Source organism: Adiantum capillus-veneris, chromosome 13 (assembly GCF_014529385.1).
Source record: "Adiantum capillus-veneris isolate H3 chromosome 13, ASM1452938v2, whole genome shotgun sequence".
Classification (NCBI taxonomy): Eukaryota; Viridiplantae; Streptophyta; class Polypodiopsida; order Polypodiales; family Pteridaceae; genus Adiantum; species Adiantum capillus-veneris.
The window spans coordinates 147,935,633-147,958,485 of record NC_140943.1 but is presented as its reverse complement, the minus strand read 5'-3'; the positions used below and the strand labels follow the sequence as shown (position 1 = coordinate 147,958,485).

General features: G+C 46.3%; 1 protein-coding gene across 3 annotated transcripts in view; it reads left to right on the top strand.

Moving 5' to 3' along the window:
* LOC147445053 (uncharacterized) overlaps nucleotides 1-20,375 on the top strand; it is a 143,376-nt gene extending 123,001 nt beyond the window's left edge. For all 3 annotated transcript variants that reach the window (XM_086527533.1, XM_086527534.1, XM_086527535.1), the window contains 4 exons: nucleotides 17,804-17,876; nucleotides 17,989-18,050; nucleotides 18,120-19,785; nucleotides 19,869-20,375. In XM_086527533.1, coding sequence (XP_086383659.1) covers nucleotides 17,804-17,876; nucleotides 17,989-18,050; nucleotides 18,120-19,785; nucleotides 19,869-20,151 — 2,084 coding nt within the window. In that variant the 3' untranslated portion in view covers nucleotides 20,152-20,375. The remainder of the gene's footprint in view (nucleotides 1-17,803; nucleotides 17,877-17,988; nucleotides 18,051-18,119; nucleotides 19,786-19,868) is intronic.
* Nucleotides 20,376-22,853: the final 2,478 nt, after the last annotated feature.

The following is a 22,853-nucleotide window of genomic DNA, read 5'->3' as shown; positions in this document are numbered from 1 at the left end:
CAAAGTGCCCGTATGCGTCGGGAAAGTCAGCCAATGCGTGGGAATACGGACCGTGAAAGGTTCTAGTACAGTTATGCTGCCGAAATCGGGCTGGAACAGTGGAAATTCAGCCGAGTTTGTGCGGGGCAGCTTGTAGGAACCACAGCGTTTATTCCCTCTTTTGAACAATAAAGAAATACCGAAAGGGGCGCCTAAGTTAGGGGCCAATCTGGTGTCCGTCTACTTATACAGGTGCAATCTAGCAGCCTGTATCCCTCTCCCCTTTGATGTGTCTTGAAAGTACAGGTAAAATAGACGACTAATAATGGGTGAAAGCTAAATCAAGGTTTAAAGTAAAGTCTACCGCCCTTTTTGGATTGAACAGGCCGGTTTCATGGTTCCATCGACGGGATTAAATCACTTTTTCCCATAGAAGTGAGCCTTGGTCAGTTTTCGGCTTGAAGACACAGGGGATCATAGACGAGACACAGGGAATTGTAATTATGGCTGACAGACCAGATGATGTGACTGAAGAGGTTTCCTCTTCACAGGGTCAACAGACACATGAAGTGGGTGAGTCCTCAAGACCACCACAGACTGATGATGATATATTCAGGACCCAGTTGGCTACTGCTGTGGCTATGTTCACACAAGTAATGCAGAACCCAAGGTTTTTAGCCTTTCTGCAACCTCCTGTTCCGTCTCAGCAAGTTGGGTCACTGGATCATATTCAAAAGCCTGTTAAGGCTCGAGCACAGGTGATTCATACCGCACAGTCAATGGAAACACCTGTACACTTGACGGAGAACATGCAGTCTCCACAACGTATGCCTAAGGTGCAAGAACAGGTGGCTGAGATGCCAGTTTTTCAAGCTGTACCAATTCAGCCCGCCACCTTTCAGCAGCCTATAGCTGGTTCTAATGGGCAGGGAAGCAACTTACAGGCTATGCAACAGGTCTTCCCACCACCTTCAGTACACCCTGGCTATTTTGGAGGTGGATCCGTATTCCAAAGCATGGCTGGTCATGCACCTGGAAATCAATTTTATACGCCAGGAACAGTGTTTGCGGGTGCTCAAACGATGATGCCTAACCCCATGTACAGTGTCATGGGTATGCAACCAGGGTTTCAAAGCACTCAGGGACAATTTGGGATGCCACAAGCAAATTTTGGTATGGCTGGAATTACAAATCAGCAGCCAAATATGGCATTTCCAGGTCAAGTTAATAGCGGCCAAGGAACACAGATGAACCCTAATAGTGTTCCCATGTTTCAGTCACTTCCATATGACAATCTAACGCCGCTGGAGAGGCCAACTCCGTACAAAGAAGGTGGCAAAGGTGTGACATTCACGACCTTTACAGGGTTTGATGACAGGAAGAAGGCTCTTTCATTCCTCCAGCAATTTGACAAGGCCTATGCAGGGGGAAACTTTACAGAGGCTTCAAAGGTCCGCAAGGCAGCCACTTTCTTGACAGGGAATGCGGGACAATGGTGGACAACTTTATTGCTTCAAGGGCAAGCTCCGTCCACATGGATTTACTTCAAGCAGATTTTTGCAGCAGCATGGTTATCTGATGATTTCGAAGCAGATGTCATGACAGAATGGCACCAGCTAAATGCTGCCACTTGCAGAAATCTGGATGATTACAATCGGAAGTTTTGGAAAGCTCTACTTCCAGTAACTTCCTATAGGTTTGTGCCATTGACAGAACAGATTGAAAAATACTGTTGTGGCCTACCCAAAGGATTGAGAAAATACTGCACAAAGACCAAAGTCACTACTTTGACGCAGCTCATCGAGGTAGCAAACACTGGCAATGGTTTGCTCAAGGGAGAAGATTGTGAATTTAACACTGGCGTCAAGGCAGGATCAGGCAAGAAAAATTCAGCCAAGAAGCACGTTCCCAATGAGGCTCCTAAAGGGACTCAGGAGTCAGCCAACGCAGGGAAAGACAAAGCTACGGCTGAATCAGAAAAAGGACCAGCAAAGAAATGGAAAAGACGTTTTCCTCGCAAGTCAGAAGAGCAAAAGAAGGTCCTGAGGACAGAGAACAAATGCTTTATATGTGAGCAGCCTGGCCACATCGCTTACAACTGTCCTACAAAGAAAAGGCCAGCTGATTCTGAAGACAAGGAAGACAAGAAAGGAAAGAAGCCCATGGCTGGTCTAGTGCCAGATATGGTGGGCGACAAGCCAAATTCAGATGCAAGTGAGCTTTGCAGAGCATGGGGAAAGGTTAGGGATCAAACAGTGCTTATCTTCTTTGATCCAGGTGCCAAAGCCAACTTTATTTCCCCAGAATTGGCTTCAAAGTTGGGAATCAGACCTGAAGAGATGGGGTATACAGCAGAGGCAGGTTTGGCATGTCCTGGCCATACAGAGGCTGTGACACCCATCATTGGAAAGTTGCGTCTACATATCCAGTCCTATGTAGATGCTGAAGAATTTTACATCATGCCACTGGACGGATGTGATGTGTTGTTAGGTATTCCTTGGTTGTTTCGTGTACAGGGAATCATGGATGCCTACAACAAAAAGATCACTGTACAGAGCAGGGGAAAGACTCACATTCTGGATGTAAAGCTTAAAGGGGAGTCTATTCCTACTGTATCAGCTTCTGCTATTACTTCTGTAATGAAAAAGCATCTTTCTGCGTACTTGGTTTTTGCACGTGAAGTGTCAGATTGTGATGAATCAAATTTATCTGTGCTAGATAAAGAAAGGTCAATGTTTTTACAACAGTATAGTGACTGTTTTTCCGATTCATTACCGTCTCAATTACCGCCAGAGAGACCCGAGGACCATGCGATAGATTTGGTGCCAGGCTGTAGCCCACCAAATAAGCCTCCGTACAGGGTTAGTGCGGCTCAGCAGAAAGAGATAATGGGCCAAGTACAGGAGCTGTTAGAAAAAGGGCTGATTCAGCCCAGTTCATCTCCATTCTGTTCTCCAGTATTGTTGGTGCAGAAAAAAGATGGCTCATGGCGTATGTGCATCGACTACCGTGCACTGAACAAGAATACCATCAAGAATAGGTTCCCTATACCTAGAATTGATGATATTATGGACAAATTAGAAGGAGCAGCTATGTTTAGCAGGATAGATCTAAAGAGTGGGTATCATCAGATCCGCATTAGATCAGAGGATGTGCACAAGACTGCTTTTAGAACAACGTTTGGCCTTTACGAATTTTTAGTGATGCCCTTTGGTCTCACAAATGCTCCTGCTACGTTTAATAGGATGATGGACAGAATTTTCCGTCCACACCAGCAGTTTGTTGGTACGTTCTTTGATGACATGATAGTCTACTCAAAGAATGAAGAGGAGCATAGGCATCACTTGGCCATTGTGTTCAAAGAGCTACGCAGTCATAGGTTGCTCATCAATGCAAAGAAAAGTGAGTTTTTTCTGGAAGAGATTCACTTTCTAGGACACATTGTCTCAAAGGATGGTGTCAGAATGGATCCTGCAAAAGTTGAAGCGATCAAGTCATGGCCAAATTTGAAGACGGTGCATGATGTCCGAAGCTTTTTGGGACTATGCTCCTATTACAGAAGGTTTATTCGAAATTTCGCTGAGATTGCTTCACCTTTACATGCTCTTCAAAAGAAGGCAGTCACCTTTAGATGGACACAAAAAGAGATTTTAGCTTTTAATCTCTTAAAGGAAAAGATGACTTCGGATCCAGTCATTGTGTTGCCAGATCTTAGGAAGTCATTTGTGGTCCAGTGTGATGCCTGCGGTAGTAGCATTGGTGCAGTGCTAATGCAAGATGGCAGGGTAGTAGCCTATGAGAGCAGAATTTTGCAAGGGCCAGAGATGACCATGCAGGTCTATGAGAAAGAGTTACTGGCTGTGATTCATGCGCTCTTAAGTTGGAAACACTACCTGCTAGGTGCAGATTTCGTTGTCCAAACGGACCATCAGACCTTGCGATACTTCTTGACACAGACAAAGTTATCTGAAAAGCATATGCGATGGGCAAATATCTTGTCCATGTTCCATTTTCAGATTGTGCATGTGGAAGGCAAGAAGAACGTTGTGGCTGATGCCTTGTCAAGGAAGCCACAAATTTCAGCTGTGTCGATTCCTTATCATCATGAACTTGATGATATGAGAGAACAGTATGCAAATGATGAAGATTTTGCAAGGGTCTTCGAGCAACTAATGGATGGACAACGTCATGAACACTATCTTCTTAAAGACGGGTTCATGATGATGCATGGCAGATTGTGTGTCACAAAGCCATTGCGACGCAAAGTTATGGAAGAGAGTCATGTCCCACCGTATGCAGGGCATCGTGGTATCGATGCTACAGTTAAAGCGGTTGAGACATTCTTCTATTGGCCTACATTGAGAAGGGATGTGGATGCCTTTGTGCGAGAATGCCTAATATGCCAAAAGGTCAAGTTTGACAGGCAAAAGGCACCAGGGTTATTGCAACCACTACCTATTCCAGATAAACCATGGGAAAGTATTGCTATGGATTTTATCTTTGATCTTCCAAGAACGCAGACAGGAAATGATGGTATTTGGACCATTATTTGTAGATTCAGCAAACAGGCTCATTTTATTCCTGTCAGGAAGAAGATAAAGCCAGATCAGATGGCACGCTTGTTTATGAGCAATATTTTCAAGTATCATGGCATGCCACAGTCGATTGTTAGCGACCGTGATCCACGCATGACAAGTTTGTTCTGGAGAGGTTTGTTTGAGAATATGGGCACCACGCTCAAATTCTCTTCGTCATTTCATCCTCAAACAGATGGGCAGTCGGAAGAGGCAAATTCTACTGTCCTAGATCTGCTCAAGTGCTATGTGTCAGAGCATAAAGGAAAGTGGGAGCAGTATTTGCCATTGGTGGAGTATGCATACAATAATACAGTGCATTCATCAACTGGCAAGGCACCCTTTGAGATAGTTGAAGGTGGCAAGAAAGTTCCTCCCATATTGCATACAAAGGACAAGATATTTGAAGCAGATAAGTATGTTCAGGACATGGATGAAATGTACAAGAAGGTCAAAGTGGCCTTAGAAAGGACTCAGGCAAAGCAAAAGAAAGCAGCTGATCGTCACCGTCGTGAAGTGGTATATTCACTTGGTGATTGGGTGCTTCTACGGTTTGAAAAGGCAAGGTTAAAGAAGATGAAGGGCAAGGAAAGACTGTTTCCAAAGCTCAGCATGCGTTACTATGGGCCTTTTCAAGTGTGCGACATAATCAGTGATGTTGCATATAGGCTGAAATTGCCTGACAGTTGGAAGATTCACAATGCGTTTCATGTGAGTCTTCTCAGACCCTATGTGGGTGATGTGCCAGAAGCTATTCCAGCTGAAGATCAGCCGGAAGTCGAGGAACTTGACGAAATCTTGGTCCCTGAACAGATTTTGGCACACAAAGAAAGGAAAGTGAAAGGCAAGGTTGCTAGGCGTTACTTGGTAAAGTTCAGAAACTATCCACCAATGGATGCTAAGTGGATGGAAGAAGGTGAACTTGCAGAGTCACCAACTGTGTTATCACTTTACCTGGAAGCCTTCGATTTGCAACCTACCTTGACCCCTTGAGTTTCAAAGCTACATGGATTGTCAGTGTGACAATGGCTTCTGAAACAAATGATGTACATGGTATTTAAAGTGAGCTCAAATGAAATACCTGTTACATGAATGTTAGAGCTGTACAGATTGTCAGTTCGGCAATTGCTCTTATGGAATGTCCAAAAGTTTGGTTAGTGCTATAGAAGTGAGTATTTCTTGTCAGTTTGTCAAGGATACAATGATTGCTTCTATTCAGGAGTACATGTGTAACTGCATTCTTAAACTGTCGGTTTGGGTATGCTCGAAAGTGTTACGGGATCCAACGTGTACTATAAGACAGTGGCAAAATGTGCAGCTACCATTTTGTCATTGGAAAGTTAGTGACTCAAAGCAATGGCAGAGTGTGCAGCTACCACTATGTCATTGGGACAGGGTTCACACGCAGGCAATACATGAGTCGACGAGGTGTTGAATACACCAGGGTTGACAATGAGCATGTATGTGTCGTATATGTGTCGACAGGTGTTGAATACATCAGTGTTGACAGTAAGCATGTACGACATAGATGCAAACGAGGACGTTTGAGATTTCAAGAGGGGGGTATGTCACCAGCGTGTGACTACTATCTATCCTTTTTGTTGATTTCTTTCTTATTATCTATTTACTTTCACTTTTTGGAAACACCCCTCGGGAAATCTAACTGCCCTGCATTGCATAGCTAGTGTGGAACTGTCCAGAGGGAGTCCAGGCCTGAGGGCAAGAGAGCACTAAGGTTGGACAAGGACTATGGTTAGCCAAGTGGGGTCATTGACTAGCCAAAGTGGAATCCTTTGCTACAGAGGCTACATTTCAGTTTTGGATGTGGCCGCAGTGTACAAAGAGGGTCGGATGACCTAGAAAGATACAATGGCAGCATCTCCTAAAATTTAGGGAACTGCTATTTTGGGACCTGAAAATGTCTTCGCGTCATTACGTGCAGTTTGACATGGGGATCATTTTGTTACTCTGTGGCCAAGTCAACAGAGGCTGCAGGTGAGATATTTTTAGACCCGAGGGTCTAAAGCGGGAAAATGCACAAATGAGTGACACTTGGCACTCTGAGGCCAGTTTACTACTTATAGAGAAGGCAAAAACGTGATTTATAGTTGGGAGGCTCATTTTGCAAGTCTCTGTCACAGGTTAAGAGCTATGGAGTGCTTGCTTTCCCTCTTATGCACAGTGCGGTGCCAGGAGTGATGCCCTGCACGCTACGCACTGCCCTCTCTCTCCCCTTTGGCAGTATGTTATGCCCCTCTAGTGGGCTTTTCATTTGACCAATGTACAGTTGTGTGGGTTCATGCGCGATTGCCGAGGCAAGAGCCTCTTGCACAGGTACTGGATTAGCTAGCGGCTAATCCCCCCGCAGGTACAGGTGAATTCGGAGAGGTTTCACGCCAGAAATCTCGTCCGATTCAAAGGGCAAGTAGCCCTACAGGTGCGGGAGCTCGAGGACTTGCTAGGGATGCGACCGGCACGCGGAACGGAGCCCGAAACAGTGAATTACAGCCTGCTGTGTATTTTTGCAGGTTTAGGGTTTTGGCCCTAAACGGACCCTAATACCCCAGGAGGTTCGGGGACGCAAGGGGACCGCTGTACAGGCGATCTGGCGTATTTTCAGGGCTGAAAACAGAGAATTCAGCGTGCTGCAGATTCTCGCCAGGTTTTGCAAAGTGCCCGTATGCGTCGGGAAAGTCAGCCAATGCGTGGGAATACGGACCGTGAAAGGTTCTAGTACAGTTATGCTGCCGAAATCGGGCTGGAACAGTGGAAATTCAGCCGAGTTTGTGCGGGGCAGCTTGTAGGAACCACAGCGTTTATTCCCTCTTTTGAACAATAAAGAAATACCGAAAGGGGCGCCTAAGTTAGGGGCCAATCTGGTGTCCGTCTACTTATACAGGTGCAATCTAGCAGCCTGTATCCCTCTCCCCTTTGATGTGTCTTGAAAGTACAGGTAAAATAGACGACTAATAATGGGTGAAAGCTAAATCAAGGTTTAAAGTAAAGTCTACCGCCCTTTTTGGATTGAACAGGCCGGTTTCAGGGGGAGCTCCCATATGCGATGTAGGCCTGTCACACTCTGAAATATGGCCTCTGTCACTATGGAGGATGCTGCCATCTCAACTCAGACAATAGCATGTGGTATTGATGCCTTGCATCGGGTCATCTGTGCAATCATCGTAACTAGTGGTCTCTCCATACGCCTCCACTCCTCTGTACTGAGGCTAGGCCCCCACACCATGGATCCATACAACAATGCCGGGGTGACCAACGAATCGAACAACCAAAGCTTCGTGTGCAGCTCCTGAAACTGTACATGAGCACACTGCCTCTCAAGCCTCCCCAAAGCTGCGAAGCCCCTGTCCAACCTAGCATCTGTTGCTTGCTTCAATGAGAAGCGCGGGCTTGTAAAAGTCACTCCTAAGTATACATAAGACCGTACCTGCTCCACCATCTCCCCTCTAAATGTGAACTGATGCTCTGCTCTAGTGACCCATGCCTGTGTGGTGTTGAACACCATAACCTTGGTTTTCCCAAGGTTCACTGTCAAGTCCCTATCTGCACAAAATCTCTGGAGAGCATCCAACTGTCTCTGTAGCCCCTCTGGAGAGTCCGAAATCAATACCACATCGTCTGCATACAAAAGAAGTGGTATCATCACCCCTGCCAGGCTCAATCCTGCATCACCATATGTATCCACATACTCTGAGAGCTCATCGATGTAAATCCCAAAGAGAGTGGGAGACAGTGGGCATCCCTGTTTCACCCCAATGGTACTTTCAATAGCATCTGAAAGTCCACCTTGGGCCCTCACCCTCCCAGTCACCGACTCATACAATGCATAAATCCCCCATCGGATAGCCTTTGGAACTCCTATATCCTGTAGCCTCTGCATCAAACGAAATCTCGGGACAGAATCAAATGCCTTGCGGAAGTCCACAAAGCAACAATATAGTCTCCTCCTGTCTCCCTCTGCCCGCCGCTCCTCTATCAATGCCCGAAGAGTCAGTATGTGATCCATAGTGGAGAACCCTCGCCGAAAACCAGCCTGTCCTCTAGCTCTATGGCCATGTCTCTCTTCCCAGACACTGAGCTCTCTCTCTACGATAGACCCATAAATCTTGGCCAGATAATGCCCAATCATAATGGTCCTATAGTTGCCCTGTACCATCGGATCCCCACTTTTGAAAAGTGGGACTATGGTATTGGCCGTCCAACTGGTTGGAAAGCCCTCACAAACCGCCCTGTTAAACATGTGTGCCAAAAGGGGGGCCAGTTCCCCACATGCATAGATGAAGTGCTCACCCACTAGCCCATCTTGATCTTGGGCTCTCCCATGCTGTAATCTGCTGATGGCCTCTGCTACCATATGTACAGTAAAGAAGTCGCTCCTGTGCGGTCTAATGTCCCCTGGCGTGGAATGGGGGGCTGTCTTGGGATATCATATAGTGCCTCTGCATACGCTCTCCATGCCTCTGGGGTTGTAATGGGGGTACCCGGCTGTCTCTCCTGAAACATCCTCCATGCTCTCTTGCTGTCCTAACTCAAGAACAACTAGTATATCTCGTCCTCCAGGCGTATCAGGTAGGCCCTCTTCTTCCGCCGAATAAGACGGCGGAAGATCGTCTGTGCATGCTTATGGCTACATGCCCCACAAGCCTCCTCTCTCTGAATCCTTTTCCGGGTCTCCCGGCACTCATCATCATACCAACTGTTGCACGGAGCAGTGCAATGCGGAGGGGCTGCTGATGCCACTGTACATGGGAAGGCCAATCCCGCTGATGCATGTAACACATGTGCCATACCCTGGGTGAGCTCATCCAATGTGCGATGCGGATCCAATACATACAGCCTATCCGACACTGTGGCCCCATAGATGTCAGTAGTCGCTGTAGTAAACTGATAATGTGGATGTCCAGGGGATGGGTCTCCCTACAGCTCTGCATCTCCACCACCCAGCAATGTGAGGCTCAAATATGCATGATCTGCTGCCAAAGCCAGGGGACGCCCTGAAATAGTAAAATCTCTGATGTCCGGAATCAATGCATGTGATCCCATCAAGTAGTCTACCGTACTCGAACCCCCTTTGGGGTTCCAACATGTAAGAGCATCCGATCCGGGCCATCGTGGAAGGCCATTATAGATAAGCAACCCATGGGCACTGCCTAAAGCTAGAAAATGCATGCCGTATTCTGTCACATTCCCAGCATCCTGTGCCATCCTAATCCAAGTCACATGGGTTCAACTCGCGGAGCATCTCGTCCTGAGTATCATACATTGCCGCTTGCTCCGTGCGAGTGTGTGCATTGAAATCCCCTGCCAGAAGTATGTCCCCCATGCTGGCAAATCTCACAATATCCTCATATAACGGCAAAAACGGTGATTCCCCATGAGAAGCATAACGCGAATGAGCCGGTGGAAAATAGCATGCTGCAATGTACAAGTCCCTATTGCATCTCCTGCGTACTCGAATCCACATATAACGTGCCTTAGGGTCTCTATGTACAATATGTACTCTGTCATGCAAGGCATCTCTATATAATACTGCCACCCCTCCTGAGCCTCGAGTACCTCCAGGCGTCCGGGGCTGTGGACGGAACACGGATTCCCATCTATAGCCACGGACGTCTGGTAGTCGTCTCCCTGCACACTGATGAGTCTCTGTATAAATAGCTAGGTCCACCTCCCTGAATGTATCCTCAAAGTATCCTGCATCTAACCTGAGCGACCCATTACAATTCCACGCCGTGCATCTCAATGTCTCATGGGCGGCTAACCGTCAACGAGCCTTCTGCTCGGCAATGATCACCCGTCCATCTCTATAAACAGCAAACTTTCCTTGTTTTCGGGCTTCCAATACCTTTGGCATACATTCCTTACGGTGTGCAACTTGGGCGGGGGTAAGATCCTCATCCAGGTAGATTTTCTCACTCTTCAATGCTGATCGTTTGGCCAGGAATGTATTCTTTTTCCCCATGTCCTCAAATTTCAGCATAAGGATACGACCCCTTTTGTCTGCCACATCCCCAACCCGCCATGCATCCAGCACTAATGACGACTCAACTCCCAATTTGCTACATAAAGCCGCAGCATCCTCCTTGGCGGTCTTTGCCTCCTCCCATCCCACCACTCTAACCGAAGGGCCCTAACTTTGCGCTTGGCTTCCTCCTCAAGTGTAGCATTCATCACTTCCGTTTGATTAGAGGGCATGCCTTTGTTTTTCTTGACAACCTCAATCCAAGGAGCGCATTCTTTCACCTCTTTGTCCACCGCATCTTTCGCCATTTCAGCCCATGTGTGTACCTTTTTTTCAACATTCTCTTGCACTTTTGACACACTTGCTTCCACCGCTGCAATTGCCTCCTTGCTTTTTTTTATCTCATTTTCCATTGCCGTGGACACCTCCTGCTTGCATGCCAATTTCATGGCCTTGCCTTCAGCTTTCAACCCCTCTTGTAACAATTTAAACATGTCCTTGGCCATGAAAGCGTGTATCTTTCCCTCAAGAGGGACCAATTCAGCCTTGAGTTGAGCTGTCATCTCCTTCTGTGATTTGCCTTCATATGTTTGCATCTCCTCCTCCCATTTTGCATACATAGAGATGCCAAGGGTGTGCATTTCTCCCCTAATCTCCGATTTAAATGCAGTCATACATTCCAGTATTCGGGATTCAACCTTTGCCATTTCCTCCTTCACATAAGCATACATCTCATCTTTGTCCACTGGTGCAGCTCGTGTGCGGGCTGAATTTGACAATCTCTTGACTGAGATAGGCGTTTGGCCAACCTCTCTCGCTCTTCTCCGTACATACTCTCTCTACTACATACCCAGAGAGAGAGAGAGAGAGAGAGAGAGAGAGAGAGAGAGAGAGAGAGAAAGACCTACCTGCGCTGCTGCTCGCTGTTGTCAATTCCCTTCTATGCTGCCTGTGCTGCTGCTCGCTGTTGTCAATTCCCTTCTATGCTGCCTGTGTAACCTTGGATAATAGAACTGCTGTGTCCAATGACTCTGGATCCTGCGCGCTATTGCTCACCCTGCGCGCGCTGCTGCAGAGAGAGAGAGAGGGCCTGCTCGCTGCCCTGAGACCTGCTCACGGAGAGAGCTTCCCTCACGCTGCCCTTCCCTTCACGCGAGAGTGCTGCTGCCTTCCCTTCACACGTGCTGCATACCCAGAAAGAAAAGAAAGAAAGAAAGAAAGATTTTTAACGTCTATGTCAGGCCGAAATCGGCCTATGAGACAAATCAAATGTACATGGTGTGTATGTCATCCGTCTATCGGAAAGACAAATGAAACAAAACTGATACAAAACTGAACTGAATGTAGGTAGTGGAGTATCTGAGGAGAGAGAGAGAGAGAGAGAGAGAGAGAGAGAGAGAGAGAGAAATGAAATGTTATTATATTAACGTCTTCAAAAGGCCAGAATGACCTATGAGACCAAACTGATACAAAAGTGGTGAATCTGTTACAATGTCTGGGTACCTTAGTACTAAAGTACTAAGTGTGAAAAGTGTGAAAGTGTGAAAATAAATGTGAAAAACTAAATACAAAGTATTAAATAAACTTCTTAGGAGCATTCTTGGTGTCTGGCTAGAATGCTTCTAATCCTTTGTTGTAGTCTCCTCCGGTGAAGTGTGCTTCTGCATCTCGGTCGTGGTCGTCTCGATTTCCTAAGCTCAATCGCCCTATCAATGAGGGTGCCTTTGGTATGAATGTGGGTACTCCTTTGTGCTGGCTGCTGGCCTCTTGCTTCTCCTTCCACTCCTGCTTCTCTCAATTCGAAGAAATCTGTGATCTGCCTCTGAGGCTGTAGTGCTCTTTGTCTTCTCATTAGATTATCCCTGTGTCGATGTAGTTCCAGTAGGTACAGGCCTAAGCATCTTTGATCTTGGTATTGCATGACTCTTTCTAGAGGTCCAAAGCCTTCTTTAAATAGGCAATGGAAACGCCCACGTATCTCATAGTATACGGTGCAATGGCATATGTAGTGTAATTCTGTCTCCGGCTCCATTCCGCATAACTTGCAAATTTTGCTCTCAGGTGGGATTCCCCTAAATCTGCCAAATTCAATTTCCAGCTGGTGTGAGGTGTACGAATCTGACCAATAGCACATCTCAAACCATGAGACAGGTGGGTATCCATGTAGCTCGGGCAAATCACAAATCCATCTTCAAATAGCTGTAGGAAGTTTTCTTTGTAGTCGGCCATCTTCGTGCCCAATTGTTGTGTAGGGTCTACCCATGTCCTCTTAGTATCCAACTGTACAAGATCCTGACGGATGATTTTATTAATCTCCATTCGTGTAATTTCCAGTGATGGAGCCTCAAGAGAGTATTGGAAGGGGGATAATCTTTCCATATTGAACCCGTGTCTCTGAAACCACGAGGACAGTTGCGCATACCAGCATGATGTGTCCCCTTTCATTGCTAATTGTCGAGAGGATTCGAGGGCCAGTCTAGTATATCGGCAATTATTTGTATCCCACAAACCATGTATAAAGGACACTGATCTGGTAAGAGCTTCAATTTCTATCGGAGGGGCAGCTAGTTCCGCTCGGGTAATCGCGTGTGGTACGGAGGCCTTGGCTCTAATCATTCGGGAAATCATAGATACCAAAGGTCTCTCCATTGACTTCCAATTATCCTGATCCACAGATGGTCCCCAAATCTGGACCCCATAAAGCATAGCCGAAGCCACCACAGTATCAAAGAGCCAAAGTTTTGTTCGTGGTTCTTGAAACTGCACTTGTGAACACATTCTCTCCAACCCTCCCAAGGCCGCAGAGGCTCTGGTAAGAGTAAACTTCGGTCCTGTAAATACCACACCAAGGTATGTGTATGCATCTGTGTACTCTACTGTATCCTGGCCATATGCAAATGTAGGTGCCGATCTCCTAACCCACTACGGTGTGGTGTTAAACACCATAACTTTGGTTTTACCCAAGTTTACCGACAGTCCACTGTCCTCCGCGAATTTATGTAATGCATCTAGCTGCCTTTACATTCCATCTGGTGATTCTGCTATCAATACAATATCATCTGCATACAACAACAAAGGGATCCATGACCCTGCAAGTTGAGCACCTCTATCACCCTCTCTATCAATGTAATCTGATACCTCATCTATGTACATACCAAATAAAGTAGGGGACAGTGGGCATCCCTGCTTTACTCCAATGGTGGAATGAACAATGTCGGAATCCCCTTCTGGAGTATGTACATAACCAGTTACTGACCCGTATAAGGCCATGATCCCCCAAATATTCTCTTTGGGGACCCCTAACTCTTGCATCCTACGCATCAATCTGGCCCTTGGTACTGTATCAAAAGCTTTCCGAAAATCCACAGAGAAATGAAATGAAATGAAATGTTATATTAACGTCTTCAAAAGGCCAAAGTGACCTATGAGACCAGAGAGTAACAAGATAACAAAAATGAAATGAAAAATGTCACAATAAAATACTATGGAATCCTAAACTACTAGGTGTGAACTAAGCAGCTAGCTGGGATAGCTAGATCACAAGAGATCCAGCATCGGTCGCTGGCGGATCTCATCGATCTCCTCCATGGTCAGTAGTCTGACCGGGCGTCGTGCATGTCGACCCAAAGTGATCCGAATCCTCTGATGCAGCCTCCGCAGATGTTGTGTAGTCCTCCCCCGTCGTGGGCGTCTGGATCTCCCCAACTCAGTCGCTCGGTCGATTAGTGTGCCTCTGGTGTGAGACGACGAGCTCTGCTGTGGTAGTAACTCCTCCGGGTGTCCATTGGCAACTCTAAAGAAATCTGTGATCTATCTCTGAGACTGGCTAGCCTCTCCTCTCATCAGGCTCTCTCTGTGTCTGCGTAGCTCGAGCAAAAACAAACCCAGGCATCTCTGATCCTCGTACTGCATGACTCTGGAGAATGGTCCAAAGCCCTCTCTGAACAAGCAATGGAAGCGGCCTTGTATCTCGTAGTACACGGGGCAGTGGCATGTGTAGTGCAACTCTGTGTCAGGCTCGATGTCACACAGGGGGCATGTCCTGGCCTCTGCTGGTACTCCGTTGTATCTCCGAGTCTCGATCTGTAGTTGGTGTGAAGATGTGCGTATCTGGCCGATAGCACATCATACCCCATGAGACAAGTGGGTGTCCATGTATCTGGGCCTCGTCACAAAACCATCAACCGTAAGCTGGAGGAGATGCTCTCTGTAGAAAGCCATCTTCGTGCCCAGGTCCTGTGCTGGCTGTATCCATGTCCTCCTGGTGTCTAGCTGAGTCAAGTCCTGGTGGATGAGCTTGGTGATCTCGGACTGTGTAAGAGTCAGAGAGGGTGCATCCAGTGAGTTATGGAAGGGAGGCAATCTGTCTATGCTGAACCCATGCGCCTGAAACCATGATGTCATCTCCCCATACCAGCATGCTGTATCTCCCTGCATGGCTAACTGTCGAGAGGACTCAAGTGCAAGGCGGGAATATCTGTCTCTGGGAAGTTCCCACATGCGGTGTATGAAGGAGATAGATCTGGTGAGCGCCTCAACCACTAGTGGGGGGGCCGCTAGCTCTTTTCGAACAATAGCACGTGGTATTGAGGCCTTGGCTCTAATGAGCTACGAGATCATAGAGACCAAAGGCTTCTCCATGTCCCCCCATCCATCACTGCGGCCTGTCCTCCCGTGATGATCCAATGAAGGTCCCCAAATCTCAACTCCATAAAGCAATGCAGAAGCCACCAGAGTGTCAAAGAGCCAGAGCTTCATCCGAGGCTCTTGAAACTGAACCTGCAAACACATCCTTTCCAATCTACCCAATGCTGCATGGGCTCTGGTCAGTCTAGTCTCTGCTGCCCTCCTCAATGAAAATGTTGGCCCACTAAAAACCACTCCGAGGTAAGTGTACGCATCTATATACTCCACAGTCTCCTGGCCGTATGTGAATGCTGGTGTTGACCTCCTGATCCACTGTGGGGTGGTATTAAATACCATGACCTTGGTTTTACCAAGGTTGACGGACAAACCACTTTCCTGAGCAAACCTATTCAAAGCATCCAAGTGACGTTGCATCCCCTCCGGAGAGTCGAAGATCAACACAATATCATCAGCATATAACAATAATGGAATCCATGTCCCTGCCAGCTGTGCACCTCTATCACCATCTCTCTCAATGTAGTCAGAAACCTCATCCACATACATACCAAAGAGAGTAGGAGAGAGCGGGCAGCCCTGCTTCACCCCAATAGTGGAGTGAATGGGTGTGGATAGACCCTCTGAGGTGCGTACGTGCCCCACTACTGACCTATACAATGCCATGACCCCCCAAATGAGCTCTGTGGGTACTCCCATCTGCAGTAATGTGCGCATCAATCTAGCTCTAGGCACTGTGTCAAATGCTTTGCGGAAATCCACAAAGCTACAATAGATCCGTCTCCCACTTGATCTACCCTCCTCAATGATGGCTCTGAGTGTCAAGATATGGTCAAGAGTAGAAAAACCCCTCCTGAACCCTGCCTGCCCGGCTGCGCGTATCCCCTCCCTCTCTGCCCATCTACTCAGCTGCTGCTCAAGAATAGATGCGTACAACCGTGCCAATGTGTGTCCAATCATGATAGTGCAATAACTCCCAGGCTCCATAGCGTCTCCCGACTTGAAGATAGGTACAATAGTAGATAGGCTCCAAGCATCAGGCAAACCCTCACACATGGCACGGTTAAACATCACTGCTAGAAGCTCTGCTAGTAGATCTCTGGCATGCGTGAAATGCTCAGCCACTAAACCATCATGATCGTATGCTCTCCCAGTCCTCATCCTGTCAATGGCCTTCCTCACCATCTCCGCGGTGAAAAAAGCACATGTGTGTGGGCATGGATCGGGAGGGTCGGGAAGGGGGGGCTGCTTAGGAACTGTGTACAAAGATGATGCGTACTGGCCCCAGTCCTCTGTAGAAGTGATGGCGGGGGGGGGGGGGGGGGGGGAGTGCTCCTGAAAGAGCCGCCATGCCTCACGTGAGTCCTGACTCAAGAATAGCTGATATAGATCCTGCTCTAGCCGAGCCAAAAATGCCCTCTTCTTCTGCCGCACTAGGCGTCGGAAGTCAATCTATGACTGTCTGTGAGTGATGTCCCCCAAAAGCACCTCCCTCTGAAGTCTAGCTCTAGTGTCCCGGCATTCCTCATCATACCAACTGTTCTGGGGGGGGGGAAAGAGAGAGAGAGAGAGAGAGAGAGAGAGAGAGAGAGAGAGAGAGAGAGAAATGAAATGAAATGAAATGATATATTAACGTCTACAAGAGGCCAAAATGACCTATGAGACCAACTGATTACAATGATGAGTCTAGTACCAAGTCTGGGTACAAACAAGAAAACTACAAACAAAGAACTGATAGGAGTGCTACCGACTCCTATGGGTGGTTGGTAGGCTGAGCAATGGTATCACCATAAAGGTACAAAATGGGGATAAGTGTCACCATGATACAATATAGCAGTAGCATGAAGCCTATCCCGATCGACATTCTGGGTGTCGTGCTAGATTCCTGTGGATCCTCTGCCGCAATCTCAGCCGGTGCTGCGTGGCTCCCCTCCTCAGTCGCGGTCGTCTCGATCTCCCTAACTCTGTAGCTCGATCAATGAGAGTACCGCTGATGTGTGTATGGGTGGGACCCGAGCTCTCTGGTGGTGGTGTCCCCTCTGACTCTGTGGTACTCAGACTGAAGAAATCTGAGATGCGTCTCTGGGACTGTCTCTGTCTTTGCCCATTCAATAGAGCGTCTCTATGTCTCTGAATCTCAAGTAGGAATAATCCGAGACATCTTTGATCCTGATATCTCATGACTCTGTCTAACGAGTCAAAACCATCTCTGAATAGACAATGAAAGCGTCCACGTATCTCATAGTAGACTGTGCAGAGCGAGAGAGAGTATGCGGCTAGCCAAAAACCCGAAACCAGAAACCCAACATAGTCACCTTATATACTCCCAGGTACGCCATCCTAGACTGATCAGCACTGTAGCCCCAGCTACAGGTGGCTACAATTGGCACTGCATCTCCATATTGGCTTGTGGCATTGACACGTGCATGGGTGCTTTCAATTCTTCTTCAATTCCACCTTTTTTGCAAACTGGCCAAAAATAGGAAATTGATCTTTGAAAGACAAAATACAGGGAGATATCCAAAAAAGTGTAATGAGGCTACGTAGCTGAGCTAGATGAAACCTAGAGTTTTAAGCCAAATATGTGGTACCAGACTATGCTTGACAATACTTAATGACATCCTGGCTGCAGAATTTTCAAAGTGGGAGGATGCTATCATAAAGTGGCAAGAACCGATTCTTAAGAACGAGAAACTACCTGAATGGTAAGGTCAAATACGCATTGCACAAGGGTTGGCCAACCTTAATCATTAGCACAGCTATCATTGTGAATAGAATGGTAAAGGAAATATGTCATCTTTTTCATCTGATTCGCAGGTATCGGTTCACTCTCTTTAATGAACTTTACTTTTTGGTTGCGGGCGGCACTATCTGGACAGGTATATTTCAGTCAAGAAAGAATTGTAAGCATGTAAAATATGTTTGAGAGTTATTTGGTTGGCTGGCAGAGAGTGAAACAGGAACAGCAAGCGGAGAAAGTCTTGCAAAGAATAGGGCCACAGAGTACTCAGACTATGACGCTTTTTCAAGATCTGATACCAAAAATTTTCCGAATGCTCTTAGGGGTGGGCAAAGTCATTGGAAAGACAATGATGAATATAGCCTGAGGGATGCACAACAAGATGGTGTGGGCAACCCAAAAGCTATGTCATTAGAATTCTGCCATATTGATGGTTCTTGCAAACAAAATCTTGAAAGCAACCAGCAAGGAGAAGAAAATGACTACAATCAAATAGCTTGTCACAGTAACTTACCACTAGATTACTGGGTGTCCAAGGATGAGGCTAATTCTAGCAACAGCCAATCACAACTTCTTTCTCAGACAAGAAAATTTGAAGACCTCAAAGTACAAGTTGAGGGATCTAGTGACCTAAATGAAGTAGCATTTCTGCCCGAAACAATGCTGCCGTGCAATACCAATATTCCCAACGAACTGAATCAAGCTAATAAGGGTGATTCTTCTGAGAAAACTGGCAATAGCATGGAAGATAATCAAATAGAGGTGATATTGAAGGACCAGGAGGATGAACTTGAGGAATCTTCTAGAGAAATGTTCATGGAGCAAAAGCAGAGAGCTGGACCAGTGGTTAAAGATCATCAAGGAGAAAGCAGTGTCGGCCGTTTCCTCTACCTGGAGGGCTTGGAGTATGTGATGTGGTGTACATATGATGTTCATTTTTATGCATCGTTTGCCCTACTCGCATTGTTTCCAAAATTAGAGCTCTGTATCCAGCAGGAATTTGCAAATGCAACTCTTAATCAGAATGTAGAAAAGACCAAATTTCTTACAGATGCAGATTGGGGTGTAAGAAAAGTTCTGGGGGCAGTACCTCACGACCTGGGTATGCATGATCCATGGTTTGAGGTCAATGCTTACAATATTCATGATACAAGCAAGTGGAAAGACCTAAACTGCAAGTTTGTGCTTCAAGTGTATAGAGACTTTGTGGTGACACAAAACATAGACTTTGCAACAAAGGCATGGCCTTCTGTTTTTACAGCCATGGCTTACATGGACAAGTTTGACAAGGACCGAGATGGTCTCATTGAAAATGATGGGTTCCCTGACCAAACTTACGACACATGGACTGTGCATGGTGTAAGTGCTTACTGTGGTGGCTTGTGGCTCGCAGCCTTGCAAGCTGCTGCATCCATGGCAGAAAAATTAAAGTACAGTGATGTTGCAAAGAGTTTTATGGCAAAATTTCAGCAAGCGAAGCAAGCCTACGAGAAGAAGCTCTGGAATGGAGTGTACTTTAACTATGACAGTGGCACAAGTAGTAACAGTAACTCCATTCAAGCAGATCAATTGGCTGGACAGATGTACATGTATGCATCAGGATTAGCGCCACTTTTCGAAAGTGAGAAAATAAGCAGCACTTTAAGAAAGATTTTTGACTACAATATCATGAAGGTGAAAGGTGGAAAACTGGGTGCTGTGAATGGCATGCACCCAGATGGGAAGGTGGATGAGACTTGCATGCAGTCTCGGGAGATTTGGACCGGGGTCACGTACTTACTGGCTGCTACAATGATACATGCTGGAATGATAGATGAGGCTTTTCGGACCGCAGAGGGAATCTTTCATGCTGGCTGGTCTGAGGAGGGATTTGGGTAAGTGTACTGCGTCTGTTGTCATTTTATTCTGTATCACGCGATATCTGCTAATATGACTTTGTCATGAAAATGAAAATCAGGTACTGGTTTCAAACACCAGAGGGCTGGACAGTGAACGGTCATTACAGGTCTTTGGCATATATGCGACCACTTTCAATATGGGCAATGCAATCTGCCTTGGATCTGTGTGAGGCTTCCAACAACGCACCAAAAGAGCCTGCTATGGATAAAGGTTGTTCTTTCTCATCTCATGTAGGGTTTTCTGCTTTAACAGAGGCTCTTGTAAAGGTGCAAAAGCCACAAATGGAAAATTTTCGCACCTGTCTCCGTTGTTTACAAGATTGTGTGTGTAAAAAGTGCTGAGCGGCATGTGCTGTTTTGCTTTCATGCCATATTATTAGATTCAACCTTAGGCAAGTGGAGATAATTGGCAAGACCTGTGGTCTGAGGCCTCAGATCCCTTTTCCATTGGACCCCTTCCCCAATATCCCATCTTGAATCTTTACAACATTTTTCATGGTGGCTTCAGGAAGATGAGATGTTGTCTGTATGAAGCTTTTAACTGTAAGGGAGTTTTAGTAACGGTTGATTGATTATAGGCTTGCTAAAACAAGCCTTAGTGATGAAATTTCAAGGGTGGTGTGTCTCCTTCTCCCCTCAAGTGGGGTTCAAATTAGTAAAGATGAAAAATTCATTCGCCATTGCAGAGCTACCTTTCAAGGGTCCATTTGTTTTTTTGAGTTTTGTCATCGGCTTCTTTTAGTTTAGCTTTGTAAGACCCATTGCTTGAACAACAAATTGTGTATCTACTAGAATACCTCCCATATATTTTGAAATGCCTCTTTGACGTAAGAAGGTGAAAAAGGTATTAAAAGTTGGGAGTCATTTAGTATAATTTCTCTTAAAGAAGATAAAAAATCTCCCGTTTGATTTTTGTACACACGGAGGTTAAGTTTTTCAATGTAGGTTTTAGCATGCCTACATAGGTGAGTCCCAAACATTACCTTGTAGTTGACTAAATGAAAAAAGTTGAGGGGTATTTTGCTTTGAAATGTATATTGGCTCATATCTGCTGGGGTTATTTCTGTGGCAAATGCATGAGTTTGGAGGGATCGTATCTTGGCTGCGACATTTCATTGCTTGGTAATGTAGCATGTCTGTTTTGCCAGCTTGGTTATGGACTTTTCATCTTCATGTCCGATATTAAGACTTATGGACTCTGTACATAGTTGTTTGACTGATCATTCGACCAAGTACATTCTTTTGGGCTTCTTTTCATGTTCATGTTAATTATTGAACTTCTAACTTTTGTACACGGTTGTTTGATTGGTCGCTTGAGAGAGAGAGAGAGGCGGGGGGGGGGGGGGGGGGTTGGGTTTGGGTTTGGGTTTAACTGATTTCTAATGGCCGTGCATGAAAATTCCGATGGAAGACTTTTTACCGGTTATTGTTCTTGCTGATGGACTTCTATGGAACTAATCTACACAAATACAAATCTTCCATCATGGATCCATATGTGAACTACTATCCCTTCAATTTGGCATGTACTAACATAACAATATTTATCATCAAAACATTGCCTTTTTTATTGTGCTAATTTCTGCAAGGAACGTGGCAATGTTGCAATCTTTGCTTACTTTCAATTGGTAGGCCCTCTGCCATAATTAGACCATGCAATGTTTTTATTTCTCGATTACTAGCTAGGATTCACCTCATTCAAGGCTTGTAGGTTTGGGCGGATCTCTTCGGTGATACAAGCACAAGCCGTTCGCAAGGCATAAGCTCTGCCTTGGTTGCATACTATATGTTCAACACACACACACACACACATAGAGAGAGAGAGAAAATGAAATGAAATGAAATGTTATATTAACGTCTTCAACAGGCCAAAGTGACCTATGAGACCAGAAAGTTACAATGTGGTGGATCTGATACAAAGTCAGAGTCAGGGTAACAAGATGACAACAATGACAAAAATGAAATGACAAATGTCACAATAAAATACTATGGAATCCTAAACTACTAGGTGTGAACAACAGCTAGCTGGGATAGCTAGATCACAAGAGATCTAGCATCGGTCGTTGGCGGATCTCATCAATCTCCTCCATGGTCAGTAGTCTGACCGGGCGTCGTGCATGTCGACCCAAAGTGATCCGAATCCTCTGATGCAACCTCCGTCGATGCTGTGTAGTCCTCCGCAGTCGTGGGCGTCTGGATCTTCCAAGCTCAATCGCTCAGTCAATCAGTGTGCCTCTGGTGTGAGACGGCGAGCTCTGCTGTGGTAGTAACTCCTCCGGGTGTCCAGTGGCAGCTCTAAAGAAATCTGTGACTCTAAAGAAATCTGTGATCTGTCTCTGGGACTGGCTAGCCTCTCCTCTCATCCGGCTCTCTCTGTGTCTGCGTAGCTCGAGCAAAAACAAACCCAAGCATCTCTGATCCTCATACTGCATGACTCTGGAGAATGGTCCAAAGCCCTCTCTGAACAAGCAATGGAAGTGGCCTCGTATCTCGTAGTAGACGGGGCAGTGGCATGTGTAGTGCAACTCTATCTCAGGCTCAATGTCACACAGGGGGCATGTCCTGGCCTCTGCTGGTACTCCGCTGTATCTCCCAGTCTCGATCCGTAGTTGGTGTGAAGATGTACGTATCTGGCCGATAGTACATCGTATCCCATGAGACAAGTGGGTGTCCATGTATCTCGGCCTCGTCACAAAGCCATCAACCGTAAGCTCGAGGAGATGCTCTCTGTACAAAGCCATCTTCGTGCCCAGCTCCTGTGCTGGCTGTATCCATGTCCTCCTGGTGTCTAGCTGAGTCAAGTCCTGGCGGATGAGCCTGGTGATCTCGGACTGTGTAAGAGTCAGAGAGGGTGCATCCAGTGAGTTATGGAAGGGAGGCAATCTATCTATGCTGAACCCATGCGCCTGAAACCATGATGTCATCTCCCCATACAAGCATGTTGTATCTCCCTGCATGGCTAACTGTCGAAAGGACTCAAGTGCAAGGCGGGCATATCTATCTCTGGGAAGTTCCCACATGCGGTGTATGAAGGAGACAGATCTGGT